Here is a 23,095-nt window from a genome sequence, read left to right on the forward strand (position 1 = left end):
GTTTAACCTTATAGAGAAATGAAAGGGCAACTTTTTGCATGTTATACATTAAAAAGGGAACTAATTTATATGTCATTTTGATAGGCTTCATGTTTTTTCAAAGCAAATATATCACTTTAATTTTCAAAAATATCCCTTTTGCTCTGTACTGTCTGTCTCTTATATAAAGCCTCTTTAGGATCAAGCATGAGAAATGTATCATGTTTTGCCAAAAAACCAAACAACAACAAAAACCTTAAAAAACAAAAATGATAGTATAAAAGGCATTACATTTTACAAATTTGAGTGGAGTTGAAAAGACCAGTCAATGACTGGTAGACTACTACTTAGTCTAGTAACAATTTACAATGGCTTATCTCAAAGAAATAAAGCACGTAAAATATATTTCTATTTATTTTCTTTGTAAGTAGAAAAGGAAACATCCTATCTCAGTTTGCTGTTGGGATTTTTGCTTCGACCCCTCATCTAGTCTTGCGCATGACCGTAGATCTAAGACCCGTAAAAATTAATTACTGAAATCTGTAGGAAAGCTGATGGGAATGTGTATCAATACAGTGGCACCAGACTTCGAGCAACATAGTTTTCTTCTTTTTTTTTTTTTTTCAGGAAATGCATGGTATTCTTGCTGCATTCTTAAGTTACCTCTCGGGAAATGCTGAGGAAACATTCTCAGGCTCATCATACCCATATTCACCCAGATGTTAGACTGCTGTGTCCGAGTGGCAGGCTGCTGTCTCAGGAAGAGAAGATAGCGGGGAAATAATTCCAGCTCTGGGATGTCTGTCTTGCTGTTCTTGATCACCTATTGTTTTAAAAGATAAAAAGAGACCACTAAAAAAAGAAACAAAACTTGCCATTTTAATCTAACTTATGAGATTTATTTCTAAACCAAATGTCCAACAAGTTCACTAGCTACATTTCAGTAATTACCGAAACTCACACATTTAAGTTATATGAATCTGAATACTGTTAAATTCCTGCTCTGAAACCCATTTCCTAAGATTATAACTCCTTGTAGATATCTTCTCCCCTTTTATTTAAAAGCAAGTAACAACACTGAGGAAAAAAAACTCCTTTAAGTATTATCTATAATTCTACTACCCTCACATCATCAGCCTTTTCATTTTAACATGTTTCATGTATATAAATGACTGACATTTTAAGGACAAATTAATAAAAATTGAGTTAAAAGTCAAAAACTATGGAAGTATTCATTAGCTATATAGTCATGCTGCCATCTAAAGTTTAGCAATTTACACTATTGCCAGTAATGTATGAGTATACTACTCTCATAAAACCTTATCACTGGACATCATTTAGAAACATCCACATTTTGTTAATATGAAGAGTATTATAAATTGCTTAAAATTTTATTTTTTGTATTAGTAGTGAGGACACAACTGTTCCCACATAAAAATTTACTATGTTCTACTTGTGTAACCAGTCTGTTCATATATGTTTTGTCTATGACTTAAACAAAACATTCGGATGTAAAAAACTCAGATTTCACATGATTGGAACAGGGTTTTTAAGTAGTTTTAACCTGCTTACAAGCCCACAGACACAGGAAAACATTTAATTATCAAAATATTGTAAGAGTAGTACATTATCAATTTCATATTCTAAAAGGATAGCAGGGTTAACACTGAAACTCTTTAAAACAGAAACTCTTACGGAGTCTTTTAAGTCTCAGGTGACCAGGTTTTATTTTCCTTTACTCTCGTAACCAGTATCTTCTGCAACAGAACCTTTTTTTTTAGTATCAAGAGGAAGCAATAAAGAATCAAATAAAAACAACACTACAGGCCAGGTGCAGTGGTTCATGCCTGTAATACCAGTACTTTGGGAGGCCAAGGCAGAAGGACTGCTTGAGACCAGGAGTTCCAGACCAGCCTGGGCAATACAACAAGATTCTGTCTCTTAAAACATTTAAAAATTAGCTGTTATGGTGGTGTGTGCCTGTAGTCTTAGCTACTGGGGAGGGTGAGGTGGGATGATTGTTCCAACCCTGCAGCTTCAAGTTATTTTTCATAAACATAATTATTAGGAACTCAAAATCAACATCGAAATTACATTAGTCTGTTTTATAACAGATTTTTACTCTTTTAGAAGTTAAAGTACCATATCTCATCTATACAAAACCTTCCTGGCATAAGGAAGTTTTAACTTGGACATTATAAAGGGAAGAGTGTTTCTTTTTTTTTTTTTTTTTTTTTTTGAGATGGAGTCCCACTCTGTCACCCAGGCAGGAGTGCAATGGTGCAGTCTTGGCTCACTATAACCTCTGCCTCCTGGGTTCAAACGATTCTCCTGCCTCAGCCTAACGAGTAGCTGGGAGTGCAGGCACGTGCCACCACACCAGCTAATTTTAGTATTTTTATTAGAGACGGGGTTTCACTATGTTGGCCAGGCTAGTCTCGACCCTCTGACCTCGTGATCCGCCCACCCTGGCCTCCCAAAGTGCTGGGATTACAGGCAGAAGAGTGTTTCTTAATACACCAAAAAATCCCCACCAAAACATCTTGTTATATTTTACTGCATCAACAATGTAAAAAGTGAGTGTACAGAGTACCAAGTGCTGTTTACTGTGTAAGCACAACAAATGGTGCTATATACTAATATTTTAATATAATATTGTTATCCTATGCTGTGATCTTTTATATGCCCCTCTTTCAAAAACATAAACCACAAAAATCCACCAAAAGCTACAAGAAGAATCCAGTCCCTAACTAGATACCTGTGTGACTGTTAGGAATAGTAGTTTCAGAAATAACCGCTGTACCACACCCTACATTCACTGAACTTTTTGGCACTGGCTCTTGGCCTGTCTTTCCCTCCAGCCTAAGTTCCGCATATTTTAGGTGATGTCTACTTTTATGTGGATAACACATTCAACAGCCTCCTATTTCCTTGCCTTTATTTATGAATGAATGAATGAATGTGAAGGAACCTAACATTGTTCAGTTAATCCAAACAGGTTCAGAACACTCTTCTACCACAAGGTAAGAGCTAGTTTGTGGTGAGAGTCATGTAGAAAAAGTAACAGAAGACCCCCATCTATGACTGCTCCTTATACAAGGCACTATTAGCTATACTTACTGGTCTAGGTAGGGCCAGGTTTGCTCCATACCAATGATAAAGCGCTCTCCACACAGGTTCTGGGACCATTTCATAATCTCTTCCATGAATCAGCTGTGGAGTTCGTTTTAATCGTCCTCCTTCTAGTGTTAATGATGTAGCCTGAGAAAGAATAGAATGACAATGTTGACTTTCAATATTACAAAGGTTTTTGGGTCTCAGCAATACCTAGATATAGGAAAACAAACTCATATATCACCACCGAGTTTCATGTTGCTGGACAAACTTAATTTTTTTTTTTTTTTTTTTTTGGAGATGGAGTCTTGTTCTGTCGCCCAGGCTGGAGTGTAGTGGCACGATCTTGGCTCGCTGCAGCCTCCACCTCCGGGGTTCCATCGATTATCTTGCCTCAGCCTCCTGAGTAGCTGGGATTACAGGCACACGTCACCATACCCGGCTAATTTTTGCATTTTTAGTAGAGACAGGATATCACCATGTTGGCCAGGCTGGTCTCGAATTCCTAACCTCAGGTGATCTGCCCACCTCGGCCTCCCAAAGTGCTAGGATTACAGGCATGAGCCACCGCACCCAGCCAAAAAACTGAATTTTTAATGAGAGATTTTTATTTTTGACTTTCAAAATAAACTATGGAAGAAATGAAACTCAAAGCATATCACTTGGAAAAATCACCAAAGTACTTGAAATAACTTCACAGATTTCTTTCAAACAATAAAAAATACTAGTTTGGGGGAAAAAAAAAAACTCATAGTGTATGTGAAACAACATTTTCAGAATAGCTGTCCTAAGTAAGAATAACAATATTACCAAGGGTCACCAAACTACTTCTATATAAGTTCCAAATCATAAATATTCTCACAGAAATGTACTATACAAAGAGATTTCCATCTATAATAGAGTAATTAAATGAACCTCCAATGTTTTGCTATGTGCTAAAACCTCTGGAATGAAATTTATTAATAGCTTGCAAGAGAATAATTTTAAGTTTAGATGTAAAATTACTTACCTTTACTGGTTCTTGAGTTACTAACGGCTGATTATCAATAGCCCCTGGTTTCTGAGGGTTAAGGTGCAACAAAATATTCCCATTGGCTCCCAGCAAACACTGGTTGTTATTGTCAGAAGTGTTATGTTGTCGAGCAAAGCAAACATCTGCCCCTGGTGTGGCAGAATACAGAAAGCCTATGAAAAAAAAGAGGATGGAATCTCTTATTTTTAGTTATTATACATAAACAGGCTTGAGGACATGAACTCAATGCCCATGTATTGTATTACTCTGTTGACATGTCCGTACAGATTCAGATTCTGGTAGTTCTGTAGAAGACAAGAAATGTTATCCTTCTCTGGACAATACATAGCATGGTACTAAAAATAAGAGCTTTTAAAATTATTAGAATATCTAATAATTCATAATGAGAATTATATGTCCTCCTATTGGAAGGGAGGAGCTGGCTAAGTAGCTGGGCTTTCATATAGCATCCTTTAATTATTTTCCTAAAACTAGAAAAATATTCCAAATGTTCTCGGTAGATAATGGTGATATGAAGTCACTAAATTAAAAAGAACTAAAACAAGAATTCCAACAAAAGAATACTGGGAGCTAGATCCTATTTTATCTATGAACTCAATGTTCACGAATTCTTTTGAAAGAAATACATTACCTTTACAATAGGAAAATATGCACAGAAAATGATTAACCATGGTTTAGAGCTGTGAACCTCAGTGTGAATAGATCCTATTTTATCTATGAACTCAATGTTCATGAGTTCTTTTGAAAGAAACACATTATCTTTACAATAGGAAAATATGCACAGAAAATGATTAACCATGGCTTAGAGTTGTGAACCTCAGTGGTATTTTAAGGCATTTCAACTGTCAACTACATGCTAATCTTTGGTAAACATTGTAGCAGTCATTACTTTGTAACCTTCTGCCTGTGATATGCAGCCTTTGGGTGTCACAGGTTATATGGTAAGCACATACCAAACAAGATCTTTAGATAGGGTTAAGAAATAATCCTGGTGTTAAAGCTGATGACAGCACTTGTAGGACTGCTAAGTGATCTTTATAATATCAGAAAGGGAGGGAAGAAGCAGATTCTACAAGGAGCTTTGTAAAGAAAATGCTAGCTCTGTCCAATCTGCTTACACCTTCCACAGAAAAGGAAAATTATCTTGGAAGAAATAATAACACAGGGCCATGCGTGGTGGCTCATGCCTGTAATCCCAGAACTTTGGGAGGCCAAGGTGGGCAGATCACAAGGTCAGGAGATCGAGACCATCCTGGCTAACACGGTGAAACCCCGTCTCTACTAAAAGTACAAAAAATTAGCCAGGTGTGGTGGTGGGCCCCTGTAGTCCCAGCTACTCGGGAGGCTGAGGCAGGAGAATGGCGTGAACCCGAGAGGTGGAGCTTGCAGTGAGCAGAGATCACGCCACTGCACTCCAGCCTGGGCGACAGAGCGAGACTCCGTCTCAACAACAACAACAAAAAGAAATAATAACACAGGCTAGGTGCAGTGGCTTATGCCTGTAATCTCAGCATTTTGGGAGGCCAAGGCTGGAGGACTGCTTGAAGCCAGAAGATTGCAACCAGCACAGGAAACATGAGACCTCATCTCTACAAAACAATTAAAAAATTAGCTGTGTGTGGCAGTGTACACCTGCAGTCCTAGCTACTAGGTAGGCTGAGACAGGAGGATCGTTCAAGCCCAGGAACTGGAGGTCATAGTGAGCTATGATCATGGCATTGCACTACAGCCTGGGCAACAGAGTGACACCCTGTCTCTTTAAGTACACAAATAAATAATAGGGTAAGACTGAGGGTTCTGCTACTGTACCAGAATACTAGCAATCAACTCAATTGGGCTGGGCCACAGAAATACCATAGCATCTTCCCTGTAGATATGGAAACATGAAGTTTTAGGTAAGTACCAAGACCTAAAGGGAATTATGGGAGGCATCTGAATTCTTTCTCAGTATTTTAACAAAATAATCTCCATATTTTGGCCTGAAATATAGATAGAATCTGCTATGGGGTGCATTTAATTTAATTAAAGTATGTTTATAGCTAGAGAGAGTCCTGGAGATGACTATCTTTGAAAATTTAAATTTACTGACTAAATAAATTTAATAGCAATATGGAAAGATGGGGCTTGATTGATGAAAATAATGAAAATAGCCAGGTGTGATGGCTCATGCCTGTAATCCCAGCACTTTCAAAGGCTGAGGCCGAAGGATCGCTTGAGCCTGGAAGTTTGAGACCAGCCTGGGCAACATGGCAAAACCCTATCTCTAAAATTAAAACCCCAAAAAATAGCTGGGCATGGTGGCACGTGCCTGTAGTCCCAGCTTCTTAGAAGGCTGAGGTGGGAGAACTGCTTGAGGCCAGGAGGCAGAGGCTGCAGTAAGCTGTGATTTTGCCACTGTACTCCAGCCTGGGTGACAGAGCAAGACCCTATCTCAAAAGAAAATAATGAAAATATTTCCATATTGAGATATTTAATGAAGTATAACATGGAAAAGAGGTTTTCTTTGTAAAAATACTAATATATTCAAGAATTTTACAATTGACCATTTCATTTAAAACTTATTTCCGTTAATGGAAGCCTGATCTCCTATTACCCTATTCACTACAGCCTCTGTCAAATTAGACTCCCTTTATAACTATCCATGGGGAGGCCGGGCAGGGTGGCTCACACCTGTAATCCCAGCACTTTGGGAGGCTGAGGTGGGCAGATCATGAGGTCGGGAGTTCAAGACCAGCCTGGCCAACATGGTGAAACCCCATCTCTACTAAAAAAAAAAACAAAAATTAGCCGGGCGTGATGGTGGGCACCTGTAATCCCAGCTACTCAGGAGGCTGAGGCAGGAGAATCGCTTGAACCTGGAAGGTGGAGGTTCCGGTGAGCAGAGATCATGCCACTGCACTCCAGCCTGGGTGAAAGAGTGAAACTCTGTCTCGGAAAAAAAAAAAAAAAAAGACCTATCCATGGGGAATAAACCAATAAACCTCAGGGGAATAGGTCATATTTACCGCTGCCAGCAGTTTCTGAGGCTTCAGATGCAGTAGAAATGTTGTCTGAAAATTTCTCTTCTGTAGTATTAACATAACTGAGGCTGCTTCCAATTCTATCTTCGACCTGCTCCATAGGATGGACTGCAGTTCCAAATGAGTATTTTCCTCCATTCAAAACAGATGATGGCTCAATTACCACAGGGTTGGTATCCTAAAATCAGGAAACCAGAGGATAAGAAGCAAAGTTTAATAATCTGACAACTACGTAGTCTTCAGAAACGAATCTCACAATTACCTACTTTTCTAAGTCTCCTATGGTGGGCCACAGACATTTAAAAACATTCTAATACATAGCTAGATTTTAATCTCTTTAAGGAGGAAAAGTATGTGTATAGATAAAACTGGCAAGGTAGACAAAACAGACTGTGAAGGATTTTGTGCCACATAAAGTAATAAAACTCTATTCTGTTGGAAGCCTTTTTTTAACATTAAAAGTAAATAAAGTTTACATTTTTTTCTTCTTTTCCTTCTCATAGTACATGAATGTATATAATTTTTTTATTATTAAAGATTACATGGTCAATGTAGAAAATATAGAATACATGAAGAAAACAAATATCACATGTACTCAGATTCCATCATTTAGCAATAACTATGTGTTTTAGTTCTTGTGACTGAAAAAAATATATATGTGTAAAAGATGAGTGGTGTATGTACATACAGTGAAAGGCATTGCTATGTATGACTTATAGCTATGTGACTTTCTACAATAACTAAACACACCTTTAATCGCAGCACTTTGGGAGTCCAAGGCAGACAGATCACTTACGGTCAGGAGTTCAAGACCAGCCTGACCAACATGGTGAAACCCCATCTCTACTAAAAATACAAAAATTAGCTGGGCGTGGTGGAGGGCTCCTGTAATCCCAGCTACTCGGGAGGCCGAGGCAAGAGAATCGCTTGAACCCGGGAGGCGGAGGTTGCAGTGAGCTGAGATCACGCCACTGTACTCCAGCCTAGGCAATGGAGTGAGACTCTTTCTCAAAAAAAAAAAAAAAAAATCATATTTTTCTACTTTCACCAAACATTGTATTGTTTATATGGTGCTAATATGCTAATCTAACATTTGATATTTTCTCTATTTCTGTTTTTAACAAAGAGAGAACAGTCCTAAATAGCAGTCTTCAAAAGACAATACTATTAGCTGGAATTTAATAATATTATTGCCTTCTATTTCTGGCAAGTGACACTAGTTTCCTTTTCTTTTTTTTTTTTTTGAGACAGAGTCTCACTGTATCACCCAGGCTAGAATGCAGTGGCACGATCTCGGGTCACTGCAACCTCCACCTCCCAGGTTCAAGCAATTCTCCTGCCTCAGCCTCCCGAGTAACTGGAATTACAGGTGCGTGCCACCATGCCCGGAGAATTTTTGTATTTTTAGTAGAAACACAGTTTCACCATACCGGCCAGGCTAGTCTTGAATTCCTGACCTTAGGTTATCTGCCTGCCTGGGCCTCCCAAAGTGCTGGGATTACAGGCGTGAGACACCATGCCCAATAACTTTTTTTTTTTTTTGAGACAGGGTCTCACTATGTTGGCCAGGTTAGTCTTGAACTCCTGGCCTCAAGCAATACTCCTGCCTGGGCCTCCCAAAGGGCTAGGATTACAGGCGTAGCCACTGTGCCCAGCGGACACGAGTTTTCTAACTTAAAGTAGTAAGACAAAGTTTCCTTTGAAAATATGATTAAACAACTAATTAATCACAACCAGTTACAAATTTCTATGTTCCTTGTCCATTACCACTGCTTCACTTGAGTAGCCCCAATTTTTTTTTAAATTTTAAGTAAAAATGGCAAAATTATTTATGTAAGTTAATTGTATGGCATTATATGAGAAAAATGGTGACCATACTTAAAAAAATGATTAATAACTAGGAATATATATATCTATATTACATATGCATTTTGGATCATCAATTTTTTTTAGATGATTCACCAAAGTAGTCAAAATTCTTTTTTTTTTCTTTTTTGTTTTTGTTTTTTTTGAGACAGAGTCAAGCTCTGTTGCCCAGGCTGGAGTTCAGTGGTGCGGTCCCGGCTCACAGCAACCTTTGCCTCTAGCTTCAAATGATTCTCCTGCCTCAGCCTCCTGAGTAGCTGGAACTACAGGTGCCTGCCACCACACCCGGCTAATTGATGTATTTTTAGTAGAGATGGGGTTTCACCATACAGGCCTCGAACTCCTGAACTCAAGCAATCCACTTGCCTCGGCCTCCCAGAGTGCTGGGATTACAGGCGTGAGCCACTGTGCCCAGCCTAGAAATCAAAACCCTGTAGACAAGACAGTAGAACCAAACTGATCTATGTCAAAAAAGAAGTATAAATTAGTCCTAAGTGTTAATTTTCTTAAAGATAATATCAAGCTTCTCACTTTTGTAGTAATATGGAACCATACCAACACAAAATACAATACATTTAAATTAGGTTTCTTTTTTTTTTTTTTAATTAAAACAATTTTTGGCCTGGGATGATGGCTCACGTCTGTAATCCCTGCACTTTGGGAGCCAAGGTGGGTGGATCACTTGAGTTCAGGAGTTGGAGACCAGCCTGGACAACATGGCTAGACCCCTTCTCTACAAAAAATACAAAAAAAATAGTGGGGCATGGTGGCACGCACCTTTAGTCCCCAGTAACCTGAGAGGCTGAGGTGGGAGGATAGCCTCAACCCAGGAGGTAAAGGTTGAACTGAGCTGAGATCACGCCACTGCACTCCAGTCACAGCAACAGAGCAAACTCTTCCGTTTTTTTTTTTTGTTTTTTGTTTTTTTTTGTAGAAATGGAGTCTTACTATATTGCCCAGGTAGGTCTCAAACTCTAGCCTCAGGTAATCCTCCTGCCTCAGTGACCCAAAGTGCTGGGATTACAGGTGTGAGCCACCTCACCTGGTTAAATTAGGTTTCAAAAGAAAGTTTTCCATAAACACACGTGCCTTATTATTTAAATCAGTTCAACTTTTTTTTCACTTACACTTTTTGGTTTATTTGGTTTGGAGTATAGCAAAGGCTCTTTTTTTCTTAGACAGGGTCTTGCTCGGTCACCCATAGTTCACTATACCCTCAACCTCCTGAGCTCAAGTGATCCTTCCACCTCAGCTAGGACCACACACATGCTTCACCATGCCCAACTAATTTTTAAAGTTTTCATAGAGATGGGGTCTCAATATGTTACTCAGACTGGTCTCAAACTACTGGAGGATTGAAACAATCCTCCTGCCTTGGCCTCCCAAAGTGCTAGGATTATAGGCATGAGTCACCTGGCCAAAGGCATTTTTTCATTTTTGAAGTTCTGTATGTGATCTCACTACATATGCAGCCAGAATTAATAACTATTGCCCTAGTGAGGATTATAGTCTCATGCATTTGTTTTTATAATGTGCTCCAGATGCTGAGAGCTTAGAAACTGACTTGTTATTAAATCGGCTACTTGCTCTGGAACTTGTGTTTTAGAAGAAGATTTAGATTTTAATTAGTTTTCAGGTCATTTGCTTCTTGCCCATAAAGATGGAGCAAGACAGATAGTAAAACCATTTTGAAAGAGTAACAGCGCCACCTTTGACAAAAATTAAAAGTCTTCCAAGTCACTTTGTTTTCCTCCAGAAAAATCACTTTAGTCTTGCTATAAATGATCTTAAATGATGTTTCAATAACCATCAAACTGTTGGCAGGTAATCTCTTTATAAATTTATACTCACTTCTTTATTCCATTTATATAAAGTTGATGCATTACAAATTACTTTTTTTTTCCCCTTTTTTTGAGACGGAGTCTTGCTTTGTCACCCAGGCTGGAGTGCAGTGGTGCAATGTTGGGTCATCGCAACCTCCACCTCCTGGGTTCAAGCGATTCTCCTGCCTCAGCCTCCCAAGTAGCTGGGATTACAGGCACGCATCACTGCACCTGGCTAATTTTTGTATTTTCAGTGGTTTGTATTTTCAGTGGTTTTGTATTTCAGGGTTTCGCCATGTTGGCCAGGCTGGTCTTGAACCCCTGACGTCAGGTGATCCACCCGCCTTGGCCTCCCAAAGTGCTGGGATTACAGGCATGAGTCACCACACCCGACCACAAATTACTTTCTAAAAAATCTGTAGTAATATATTTTGAGGAAGATTAGGTCTATTTGAGCAAACAATTTTCTTCAAGTTTTCCTTTAAGATGGGCATTTAAGAGAATTTCAAGGAGTAATATTTGGAATTGCATCTTAAATGTTTTAACATATTTGAAAATTTTACATGGTGTCTATGTTTCTAAAGAAAATGTAAATGAAACCATTCCTGTAATAATGTTTCTCATTCTGAAGAGCTCAGTTCATAGGTTAAATCTATACATATCACTGGCAAGAAAACAGGATAATAAAAATATTAACAGGTATTAAAATTGTTAGGTTAAATTTTATAATAATTTGTGAACAGGATGATTGTAATAACTTCTCAGAGACTGCAACATATGCCTCTAGCAACTGCGGTTGTACCACGTGCTTTTAACACGGTACAGTAAGTAATACCCTTTAGATTTGGAGAACATGGGCTTTTCTTTGCTTCTCTTCCAATGTCCCAAACAAATTAGAGTGGTCTGTCTTCTCATTGTCTTTGGCTTTCTTTTCTATTACAGGAATCTTATGCTCTCATTGTTCTCCACTGCCTGAAACTGTCAGCACTACTCAGGTTCCTTCTTCCGCTTCCCACACGCTTATTTTTCTTGTTCCTTCCACCCTTCTTGACTTTCAGTGAAATACCTAACCCTTTCATCCAATTAATCTCATTACCACTTTCCTTCTACAAGATGAACAAACGAATCACAGTTATATATTGCAGAATCTTAGAGTCACTAGCTTTTTTTGACTGTTCATTTCTGGCTGCTTGTGGAAATTTTTGTTTTTCTAAAACATCAAAGGATAATGTTTTGTTTTTATTGACTTCAGGGGTCTGGAACTATTCAAAATTATCCTAGAATCCTGGTTTTCAGAAGATAGATTTCTAAATAGGTAAAGTTTCACCTGTAGAGAGAAATTTCCTCACTTTCTCTGAGTCAACAATTCACAAAAGGACAAGGTACTTATTTTAATATAAGAGAATTCTATTTTGAGATTTTAGGATTCCCTGTGTGTTGTATGAATATGTGTTCTAAAATATGGGTCAAGATTCACCTTTTTCTCCATTGATGATACTACTACTTTTTATGCCCCGTACATATGTACGTTACAAGCATCAATGATCTTAAATAATTAACAGTTACATCAATTTCATATGTCACTAGTCTGAAATGCTGCCTTTGGAAAAATAGAGGGCAGCATGGAGCAACAGATTAGGTACTACGGCAGGACTCAGGAAACTGCTTTAGAGTGCTAGATCAGGTAATAAAATAATTGTCTGATACAGCTTTGGGCAATTATAAAACCTAAGGACCTCAGAAGCTTCGTTTGTAAATTCAGAGAAGAGAGGTGTTGCATTCCTTTTATTTCCCCCTCAACTACACATGTCTGAGGCAGGAAAACAAGGCTGCTCCACTCGTGGCAGTCCTGACGACGATCCTCAAGGGCTGCTCTTGGCCTCCAGCCTTGGCTGAGGAGAACAGGGACCCCCCCACAGCCCATGGGAGAGAGGCGCGAAAGGTGCTTTAAAGTACTTTTTAGCTCTAAAGTTACATTATAACTAAATAGGAAAATCTGTATGTGAATAGTAATAGCTGCTCCTTCGTAGTTCTCAAAAAGGAAGAAACATACACATTATGTACTACAATGATGATAAACAGAAAAGATTCCACCATTTTTCCCCATTTAAATTTTTATAGGAGATTGCACATAGAAGAATAAAGCTTGACACATTAAAGTGGGAAAAGATTGGTAAGATTCCACGAGCAGAGACACAAATTATTCATGCTCCAGTGAATCAGCAAATCTGGGGTTAGCCACTTCTAAGAAAGGATGGCTCATTTTTCCTGATCCCTTGGTCTCTGATCTTTCCATTTAGTCTTGGCAGTATTTGAAACATACGGCCCTCACAATTAGTAATTCACATAAGTAAATATGTCATTTTATGAAGAGAAAAAACTAACTAAAGCTAAGTACTACCTTAGGTAGGCAGATGAAGCTCTGAGTAAGATCAAATTATCTGACATGTCAACACTAATTTTCTTTTCTTTTTTTTTTGAGATGAAGTCTCACTCTATCATCCAGGATGGAGTACAGTGGCATGATCTCGGCTCACTGCAACCTCTGCCTCCTGGGTTCAAGAGATTCTCCTGCTTCAGCCTCCCAAGTAGCTGGAACTACAGGCGCACGCTACCACGCCCAGCTGATTTTTCTATTTTTAGTAGAGTCAAGGTTTCACCATGTTGGCCAGGCTGGTCCGGAACTCCTAGTCTCAAGTGATTTGCCTGCCTCAGCCTCCCAAAGAGCTGGGATTGCAGGTGTGAGCCACTGCACCTGGCCCAAATTTTTTTTTTTTTAAACAAGGCATTTGTCAAAGTTGCCACATGGACTGGAAAGAGAAATTTGAAGTTTTTTTTTTTTTGTTTGTTTGTTTTTTTAAATACAGAGTCTCATTCTGTTGCCCAGGCTGGAATGCAGTGGCATGACATTGGCTCTCTGCAACCTCCGCCTACCAGGTTCAAGCGATTCTTGTGCCTCAGTCTCCTGAGCAGCTGGGATTACAGGCATACACTACCACACCCAGCTAATTTTTGTATTTTTAGTAGAGATGGGGTTTCTCCAGGTTGGTCAGGTTGGTGTTGAACTCCCAGCCTCAAATGATCTGCCTGTCTTGGCGTCCCAAAGTGCTGGGATAACAGGCATGAGCCACCATGCCTGGCCTGAAAGGAGAAATTTAAATCCTTATATAACTACTGCTACTACTATCACCATTATTACCTTTAACCTTACATAGAGTTTCTATCTGCCAGGCACTGGGCTAAGTGCTTCACATGTATTAACACATTTAATTCTCACATCCCTATTTAAATAGATATTACTATTAATCTCATTGTTTATATGTGAAACCTGAGGTACAGCAAGAAGTAGCAATTTATTCAAGGTCATAAAGCAAGTGGAAGGGACAAGAGTCCAAGCTCACTACGATTACGTTTTTCAAGTTTCTCATAATAATAGCTACCTATTTAGTACTTACTATGTACCAGACACTATTTTAAAATACTTACAGGAGTCTGGGTGCCTGTAATCCTAGCACTTTCAGAGGCCAAGGCAGGAGGATTGCTTGAGCCCAGGAGTTCGAGATTAGCCTGGCAAGCATAGTGAGACCCCATCTCTACAGAAAATCAAAAAATTAGCCAGGTGTGGTAGTGCATGCCTGGAGTCTCAGCTACTCAGAGGTGGGATAACTGCCTGAGCCCAGGAGGTCAAGGCTGTAGTGAGCTATGACTGTGCCACTACACTCCAGCCTGGGCAACAAAGGAAGATCCTGCCTCAACAAACAAACATACAAACAAACAACAAAAACAACAAAACACTTAACATGCATCAAACTCATTTAATCCTTTTAACACCATGAGGGAGATTATTATTATTACTCTTATTTTACAAATGGAGGAAACAAAGCCCAGAATGTCACTTTGTTAAAAAGGTTACTTGAATTCACTTTAAAAACATTTTTAAAAAATCTGTCAGTGTGCAGTTATTTGCATTTAAAAGGTTATTTTTAGAAAAGAACACTTTTCTAATTAAAACATGTTCAGAGGATTATTAGTCAACTTACATTTCCCCCACCTTATTAATAAGTTGCCATAGTTCTCTATTTAGTAAAAACACTTTTCTAATTAATATGCACTTTCAGAAAGTACTGCTGTTACATTTTTGCCCATCTTACTGAATAAATTCCCATAGTTCTCTGCTTCCTTTCTCTCCATATAAAGCGAAACTCCTCTCTTCCCAGGTTTCTTTTAACTCTAAGTTTGCCTTTATTTATTCATTTATTTTATGAGACAGGGTCTTGCTCTGTCACCCAAATTGGAGTGTAGTGGTGTGATCATGGCTCACTGCAGCCTTGACCTCTCAGGCTCAAGCAATCCTCCCACCTCAGCCTTCCAAGTAGCTGGGACTACAGATGCACACTACCAAGCCTGGCTAATTTTTTAAAAAAAGTTTTGGGCCGGGCGTTGTGGCTCACGCCTGTAATCCCAGCAATTTAGGATGCCAAGGAGGGCAGATCATGAGGTCAGAAGATCGAGACCATCCTGGCTAACACAATGAAACCCCGTCTACTAAAAATACAAAAAAAAAAATTAGCTGGGCGTGGTGGCAGGTGCCTATAGTCCCAGCTACTCGGGAGGCTGAGGCAGGAGAAAGGCGTGAATCTGGGAGGCAGAGCTTGCAGTGAGCCGAGATCGCGCCACTATGCTCCAGACTGGACGACAAGGGCAAGACTCCGTCTCAAAAAAAAAAAAAAAAAAAATTTTTTTGTAGAGATGGAGTCTTACTATGTTGCCCAAGCTGATCTTGAATTCCTAGGCTCAAGTGATCCCCCTATCTGGGACTTTCAAAGTCCTGAGATTACAGGCCCAGCCAGACTTCATTCTTAAGTAGATTTTAAAGTTTGCATTTGACAGACGCATGCTAGAAAATAATATCAAATGCCAGAGTGGAGAAGGGAATGTAGATTCTCCCATGTACACCTCTCCCTTACTACCCTCCCCAAATTTCTTTAGTGCACAAAAGGATTATGGTAGGCAACAACAAACCAGGTTCATGTTCTTATCAGTGCAGTTCAGTCTGTTTATAAGGGACGTGCTGCTAAGAGTAAGACGTCTATTGTGTTCCTACAGAAAACTTAATGTAATACATCCAAGACAAAACTATGTTATTCTTTGAGTCTATACCCATTAAAACATTAACAACCACTCAATCTAAGGCCAAACTACAAATATAAAAACCAAAAAAGTATTTCAAAATAATGATTGATGCTGCACCCCAATGTTCTCATTTTCTACCCACATACACCATCATTATCTACTTAAAAGGTCCAGGAAGTCATTTGTCTACTTTTTATTCCTTCAGAGACACCAAAGCCCGTGCTTCCCAATTAATATATTTTACATGTGAAAACACATTAATAAACTTTGCAAAATGGAAAAAGGATGAGAAAGAATGATGAGATAGATAATGTAAAAAGTATGTAACTACCAATATTCTGATAATAAGCAGTGACAGAAGAAATACAGGAAAATAGAAATCAAATGATTAGAATTTTGGTTATTGATCATTTGGCAATGAGTATATATATCAGCTGGCTCTCCAAGAAGGCAAATATTTGATTCTGGGCATTATTCTTTTCAGTTTTCTTGTTCTGAAAAAAATTCCGTTTTAATGGAAAAAGTGAAATAAAGGACAATGTAAATGATGTAGTTGAGAGAATATAAGCTTTAAAGTCAGTCCTTAGGTTTGATCCCAGATCTTCTACCCTGATCACGATATTCAGGTTACTTTTACTTTCAGCACCAGGTTCCCCAAAGGTAAAATGGGTATAATACTATCTTCCTCACAAGGATGGTATGAGAATTAAATGAGACATGAGGTATGTGATATATACAGGTACCCCCGTGCCCAATATTATCTTTTTTTAGGGTTGTTGCAAGGGAAGAAATGTATGTGGAAGTGTAATCACAAAGCCTTACCCATAGCAAGTATCATATAAACACTCATTTCCTTTCCCTTTGAATCTTTATCTAAGTTGGAGCATTTTATTATTGGCTGGTAGTCACAGCATTTTGTTATTGGCTGGAAGACTGACGGAGTTGAAAATCTGTGAAAAATGTAAATAGACAGGAATCTAACTCACGTATTTGACATATTCTTTCCACTGCTGCCACCACTGCATGGAGATGATAAACCAGTTGTGTCCTGGTTGCAGACCATACCTGCTCTCTCGTTCTAACCATCCTCTGTACATACAAAAGAAATTAAATACATCAAATAAAGTTGTATGAAATAGGTGGTGACGCACAAAAATATCGTTAGAAGTTTTATAAGAAAAACCACAAAACATTTAGATGTAATTAGGAGAGACTGCCAAAATCCAATTAGTAAAACAATACTGTTTCTATTGATAAACCAATTTCAAGAGTCACAGGCTAGTATCAAGAACAATTACTTCAGGAAAAGATTCTAGGAAAAAATTAAAAATTAAAAAAAATTAGAAAAACAACTGGTGTTCCCAATTAATTAATTACATTTTTTGCAGAATGTAACCAATGATGTTCTTCAAAACAGCCTTATTAAGGAATAATTTACATAAATATAAAACTTACCTATTTGAAGGGTACAACTCAGTGATTTTGATAACTTTACAGATATGTGCAACCAACACCACAATCAGTTTGAGAACATTTAGAACATTTCAATTAATCCAAAAAGACCCCTGTACCCACTTTTAGTCAATTCCTGTTACCACCCTCAGCAACAGGAAACCACTAATCTATGTTTTGTCTCTTACAGATTTGTCTTTTCTCAACTATTCATATAAATAAAATGATAAAACACATGGCCTTTTAAAAATTTGGCCTCTTTGACTTTGCATGTTTTTGTGGTTCATTTATTATTGTGGCAGATATCAGTTGTTTGTGCTTTATTACTGAATAGTGTTCCATTGTATGTATCTATTACATTTTGTTTATCCATACAACACCTAAAGAACATTCGAAACTGGCAAGTCAGTTTCCAAAGTGGCTGTCCATTTAACATTCCCATCAGCAATTCTAGTGGGTGTGAAGCACTGTTACACTGTGATTATAAAACAAAATCTACCATATCTATCTACCTTATCTCTCTCTCTATGTATGTATGTATGTATGTATGTATGTATGTATGTATGTATCTATCTATCTATCTATCTATCTATCTATCTATCTATCTATCTATCTACAGAATCTCACTCTGTAGCCCAGGCTGGAGTGCACTGGTACAATCTCAGCTCACTGAAGCCTTGACCTCCTGGGCACAAGCAATCCTCCCGCCTCAGCCTCTCAAGTGTCTGGGACTACAGATGTGCGCTGCTATGCCCAGCTAATTTTTTTTTTTTTTTTTTTTTTTTTTAACTAGAGACAAGGTCTCACTATGTCACCCAGGCTGGTCTTGAACTCACAAAAGTGTTGAGATTACAGACATGAGCCACTGTGCCCAACCAAAAACTATTTATTTTTGAGGTGAAAATGGCATAACGTGAAATTATTTCAAATCATACAATTCAATGGCATTTAGTACATCCAAAATGCTGTGCGATCACCTCTTATTAAGTTTCAAAACATTTCCATATACCTCAATTAAAAAGTCATCCATTAAATAGTTATTCCCCATTCCCCCCAGAACTTAACAACCACCAGTCTGCTGTCTGGACCTATTGACTTGCCTATTCTGGATATTTCATATAAATGGGATGATTCAACACATGACCTTTTATGTCTGGATTCCTTCACTTAACATGTTTGTGAGGTCCAACCATGTTGTAGTATGTATCAGTACTTTATTCCTTTTTATGGTTGAATAATATTCCATGGTGTGTATATACAACATCTTGTTTAACCATTCATCCACTGATGGACGTACAGACTGTTTCTACCTTTTGGCTATTGTGAATAGTGGTACTATGAAAGTTGTGTTCAAGTATTTGAGTACCTGTTTTCAATTATTTTGGTAAATACCTAGAAGTAGAATTGCTGGTACATGGAAATTCTTGCTGAGGAACTGCCAAACTGTTTTCCACAGTGATTTCACCATTTTACATTTCTACCAGCAATATATGAGTCCCTGATTTCCCTACTCGCCAAAATCTTCCATTTTAAAAATTCTAATAATCTTACTGAGAAGCAGAATTACATTGTTTTGACTTGCATTTCCCTAATGACTAATTATGTTGAGCATCTTTTCATGTGCTTGATGATCACTGAATGTCTCTGGAGAAACATGTATTCAAGTCTATTTTTAGTTGTCTATTTTTAAATTGGGTTGTTTGCTTTTTGTTGTTAAGCTGTAGGAGTTCTTTATGTATTCTAGTTACTAGACCCTTATTGGATGTATGTTTCTAAAATATTATCTCCCATTCTATAGGTGGTCTTTTCTGTTTTAAAAATAATATCCCTTGATGTATAAAAGTTTTAAGTTTTGCCAGGTACAGTGGCTCACACCTGTAATCCCAGCACTTTGGGAGGCTGAGGCAGGCGAATCGCTTGAGCCCAGGAGTTCAAGACTAGCCTGCGCAACATGGCAAACCCCCATCTCTACAAAAAATACAAACATTAGCTGGTTGTGGTGGTGCACGCCTGTGGTCCCAGCTACTCAGGAAGCTGAGGCAGGAGGATCACCTGAGCACAGGAGTTTGAGGCTGCAGTGAGCTGTGATGGTGCCACTGCACTCCAGCCTATGTGACAGTGTGAGACTGTCTCAAAAAACAAAACAAAACAAAAAACTTTCAAATTTTGATGAAATGCAGTATTTTCTTTGGTTGCTCATGCTTTTGGTGTTACAACTAACATTCCATTGCAAAATTTAAATAATTTTTGAGGAAAAAGTTTTGTTAGATATAGAGTTCTTGGTTACAGTTTTTCCGCCACTTTCAGCTCTTTAAAAAAATTGTCATCCCACTCACTTCTGGATTCCATGCTTTCTGATGAGAAACATGCTATTAATTTTATTGATGATCCATTTTATGGGACAAGTAGCTTCTCTTTTGCTTTCAAGATTCTCTCTTTGTTCTTGGCTTTGTAAAATAGTTTCATTATAATGCTTCTCAGTGTGGATCACTTTGTTTATCTTTCTTGAAGTCCAATGAGCTTTCTGAACGTGTAGGTTCATGTCTTATGAAGTTTAAGACAATTATTTATTCAAATATTCTGCCCTTTCCTTCTCTCTGCTTTCCTAAGATTCTTATGTTGACACACATGATGTTGTTTTATGGGTTTCTTCCGTTCTGTTCATTTTTCTTCATTCTGTTTTCTTTCTGCTCCTCAGTCAATAATTTCAATCGACTTTTATTTAACTTCTCTGATTCATTCTTCTGCCTGCTCAAATCTGATGGAGAACCCCTCTAATATATTTTTCATTTCAGTTATTATACTTTTCAGCTCCAAAATCTGTTTGGTTCCTTTTTATACTTTCTCTTTATTGATACACTCTATCTGTACATATATCATTCTCCTGGTTTCCTTTACTTATTTATTTATTTATTTATTTATTTATTTATTTATTAGTTTTTGAGATGGAGTCTCGCTCTGTTGCCCAGGCTGGAGTGCAAGTGGCACAATCTCAGATCACTGCAACCTCCGCCTCCCGGGTTCAAGGGATTCTCCTGCTTCAACCTTCCGAGTAGCTGGAATTACAGGAGCCTGCCACCACACCTGGCTAATTTTTGTATATTTTTTAGTAGAGATGGGGTTTCACCATGTTGGCCAGGCTGGTCTCGAACTCCTGACCTCAAGTGATCTGCCCACCTTGGCCTCCCAAAGTGCTGGGATTACAGGCGTGAGCCATCACGCCCAGCCATTTCTCCTGGTTTCCTTTAGTTTGTTGTCCATCACCTCTATTACGTCTTTGAACATATTTAAGATGATTGATTTTAAATGTTTGTCTACTAAGTCCAATAACTGTGCTTCCCCAAAGATAATTTCTATTAATTTCCTCTGTGAAGGGACCACACTTTCTTGTTTCTGCAATTTTTTGTTGAGAACAACATTTTGAGCATAAATGGTAACTCTAGAACTAATCATATTTCCCTCCACCTCAGGATTTGCTTTCGTTGACTGCTATAGTTATTTGTTTAGTCACTTTTCTAAAATATTTTTATAAAGTCTGTCTTCCTTGTTATGTGTAGTTTCTTAAGTCTTCATTTAACGTGTGTTCGAAAAGCTGGCATTCCGACAGTGATTTCTTAGAACGGCAGAAGCGGGGAGAGGGAGAGAGGAAAAGAGAGAGGGAGGGAGAGGGAGGAAGAGAAAGAGAAAAAAGGGAGAGAGAGAGAGACAAAGACAGAGAGACAAAGACAAAAACCACTACTGTCTTTGCAGAATGACGCTGTGCTGGGGCATTCCTACAGTGGTTTACAACTATGCCTTAGCCTTCACTACCTGTATACTCTTAGTCTAGAAGCTCAGCCAGAGGTGAAACTGTAGGGGTCTTAAAAGGTATTTTCTGACTGTGTATCTTGTTGTCGGCATGTGCAAAGCTTTCTAAATTACCCAGTGTACAGTGTGCTTTTGGGTACCCTAATTTCCCCAGGAAACTCAAGTTCCCACCACTCCCAAGACTTTCAGCATTCTATTATATGCCTCAATTAAAATCTTTTACCCCAGGTGACTGCAGGTGGCTGGTTCGTGTGCCTTACAGAACTTCTGATGAATGCCCCTGCTTTTCCATCCTGGGTAAATTCTGAGTTAAGTATAACATAGCTGAGCATCTTCCAGTAGCTTTTCTGGTAGCCCCAGACTGTTTACACAAACACAATTTGTTTTTATTTGTTTTGTTTTGTTTTGGAGACAGTCTTGCTCTGTCACCCAGGCTGGAGTGCAGTAGCGCAATCTCAGCTCACTGCAACCTCCGCCTCTCGGGTTCAAGTGATTCTCCTGTGTCAGCCTTCCGAGTAGCTGGAACTACAGGTGTGCGCCACCATGGCCAACTAATTTTTCGTATTTTTAGTACAGACGGGGTTTCATCATGTTGGCCAGGCTGGTCTCGAACTCCTGACCTTAACTGATCCACCCATCTTGGCCTCCCAAAGTGCTGGGATTACAGATGTGAGGCACCGCACCCAGCCTGACAAACACAACTCTTTATAAATAAGGTGTGCTCTGCTCTCTCTGAAACCAGGGACCATGTGGGTTGCCATCTTCAAGGCTGCCATTACTAAACCAGGCAATGGCAAATATATAAACAGGCTTTTAAATAATTTTTATAATTTTTTATAATTTTTAAAAAATCAACATTTGCTTAGTTTCTATAAATCTTTGTCTCTTTGTTCAGAGTTCTGACAAAGTTGAAATTGGCAGTTCTTTATTTTTCAATGTTTCTGTGGAGAGACAGGCTCTTAGAGCTACCCACTACATAATTTTCACTGAGTCACTCCTCTCATTGTGCTTTTAATTTGCCTTCTCTGAGGAAGCAGAACATCTTGTCATGTACTTATATTAGCGATTCATACATGTATAGTAAGAGTCTATTCAACTCTTTTGTGCATTTTAAAATTAGATTTTCTTGATGTCTTAATGTGTTGTAACAGTCCTTTATATATTCTGGACACAAATCCTTTATCATATATATAATTCGCAAATATTTTCTCTAGAGCTGTGAGGCTGTAGCATTTATTTTCTTAATGCTCTCTCTTGAATCTCAAAAGTTTCTAATTTTTTCTATGTCTTACACTTTTCCCCCCATTTATAAATTGTGCTTTTGGTGTTATATCTATGAAACCTTCTACCCCCAAATCATAAAGATTTTCTACATTTGCTTTTCTAGAAGTGTTATGTTTTTAGCTCTGATGTTTAGGTATATGGAATCCATTTTGAGTGCATTTCTAAGCATAGTGTGAGGTAAGGGATCTAAAATAATCTGTTTGCATATGGATATCCAATTTTCCTGCACCTTTTTTTTTGTTTTTTAAAGAGACAGAATCTTGCTGTGCTGTCCAGGCTGGCATGCAGTGGCTATTCACAGGTGTGATCACTGCATACTCACACTAAAGTTGTGAACTCCTGGGCTTAAGTGATCCTCCTGTCTCAGCCTCCTGAGTAGCTGGGACTACTGGCTCAGCTCCTTCTGCACCTTTTTTTTTTCTTTTTAAAGTCAGTCCTTTCTCTACTGAATTTTCTTGACATCTTTAAAAAATAATAAAAATGATAATAAAAATAACCATTGACCAAAAATATAAGGGTTTCCTTTTTTTATTTTTTGAGGCAGAGTCTCACTCTGTCGCCCAGGCTAGAGTGCAGTGGCATGG

The 23,095-nt window shown here is 38.4% G+C and overlaps 1 protein-coding gene and 1 non-coding gene across 7 annotated transcripts in view; both read right to left on the reverse strand.

Annotated features, from left to right (window-relative positions):
- Positions 1-23,095, reverse strand: part of LOC105476867 (ubiquitin specific peptidase 32) — a 254,106-nt gene that overhangs the window by 41,918 nt on the left and 189,093 nt on the right. For 4 of the 6 annotated variants that reach the window (XM_024791263.2, XM_011733146.2, XM_071082796.1 and 1 more), the window contains 5 exons: positions 16,955-17,057; positions 7,132-7,324; positions 4,103-4,278; positions 3,100-3,240; positions 643-802 (listed from right to left, as the gene is read on the reverse strand). In XM_024791263.2, coding sequence (XP_024647031.1) covers positions 643-802; positions 3,100-3,240; positions 4,103-4,278; positions 7,132-7,324; positions 16,955-17,057 — 773 coding nt within the window. The remainder of the gene's footprint in view (positions 1-642; positions 803-3,099; positions 3,241-4,102; positions 4,279-7,131; positions 7,325-16,954; positions 17,058-23,095) is intronic. The other 2 variants (XM_011733147.2, XM_071082797.1) reach the window with 1 other exon arrangement.
- Positions 12,640-12,771, reverse strand: LOC112425763 (small Cajal body-specific RNA 20). The gene has a single exon (XR_003016907.1). It is a non-coding gene; the product is annotated as a small Cajal body-specific RNA 20 (non-coding RNA).

This window comes from Macaca nemestrina, chromosome 17 (genome assembly GCF_043159975.1).
Source record: "Macaca nemestrina isolate mMacNem1 chromosome 17, mMacNem.hap1, whole genome shotgun sequence".
In the NCBI taxonomy this organism is placed as follows: Eukaryota; Metazoa; Chordata; class Mammalia; order Primates; family Cercopithecidae; genus Macaca; species Macaca nemestrina.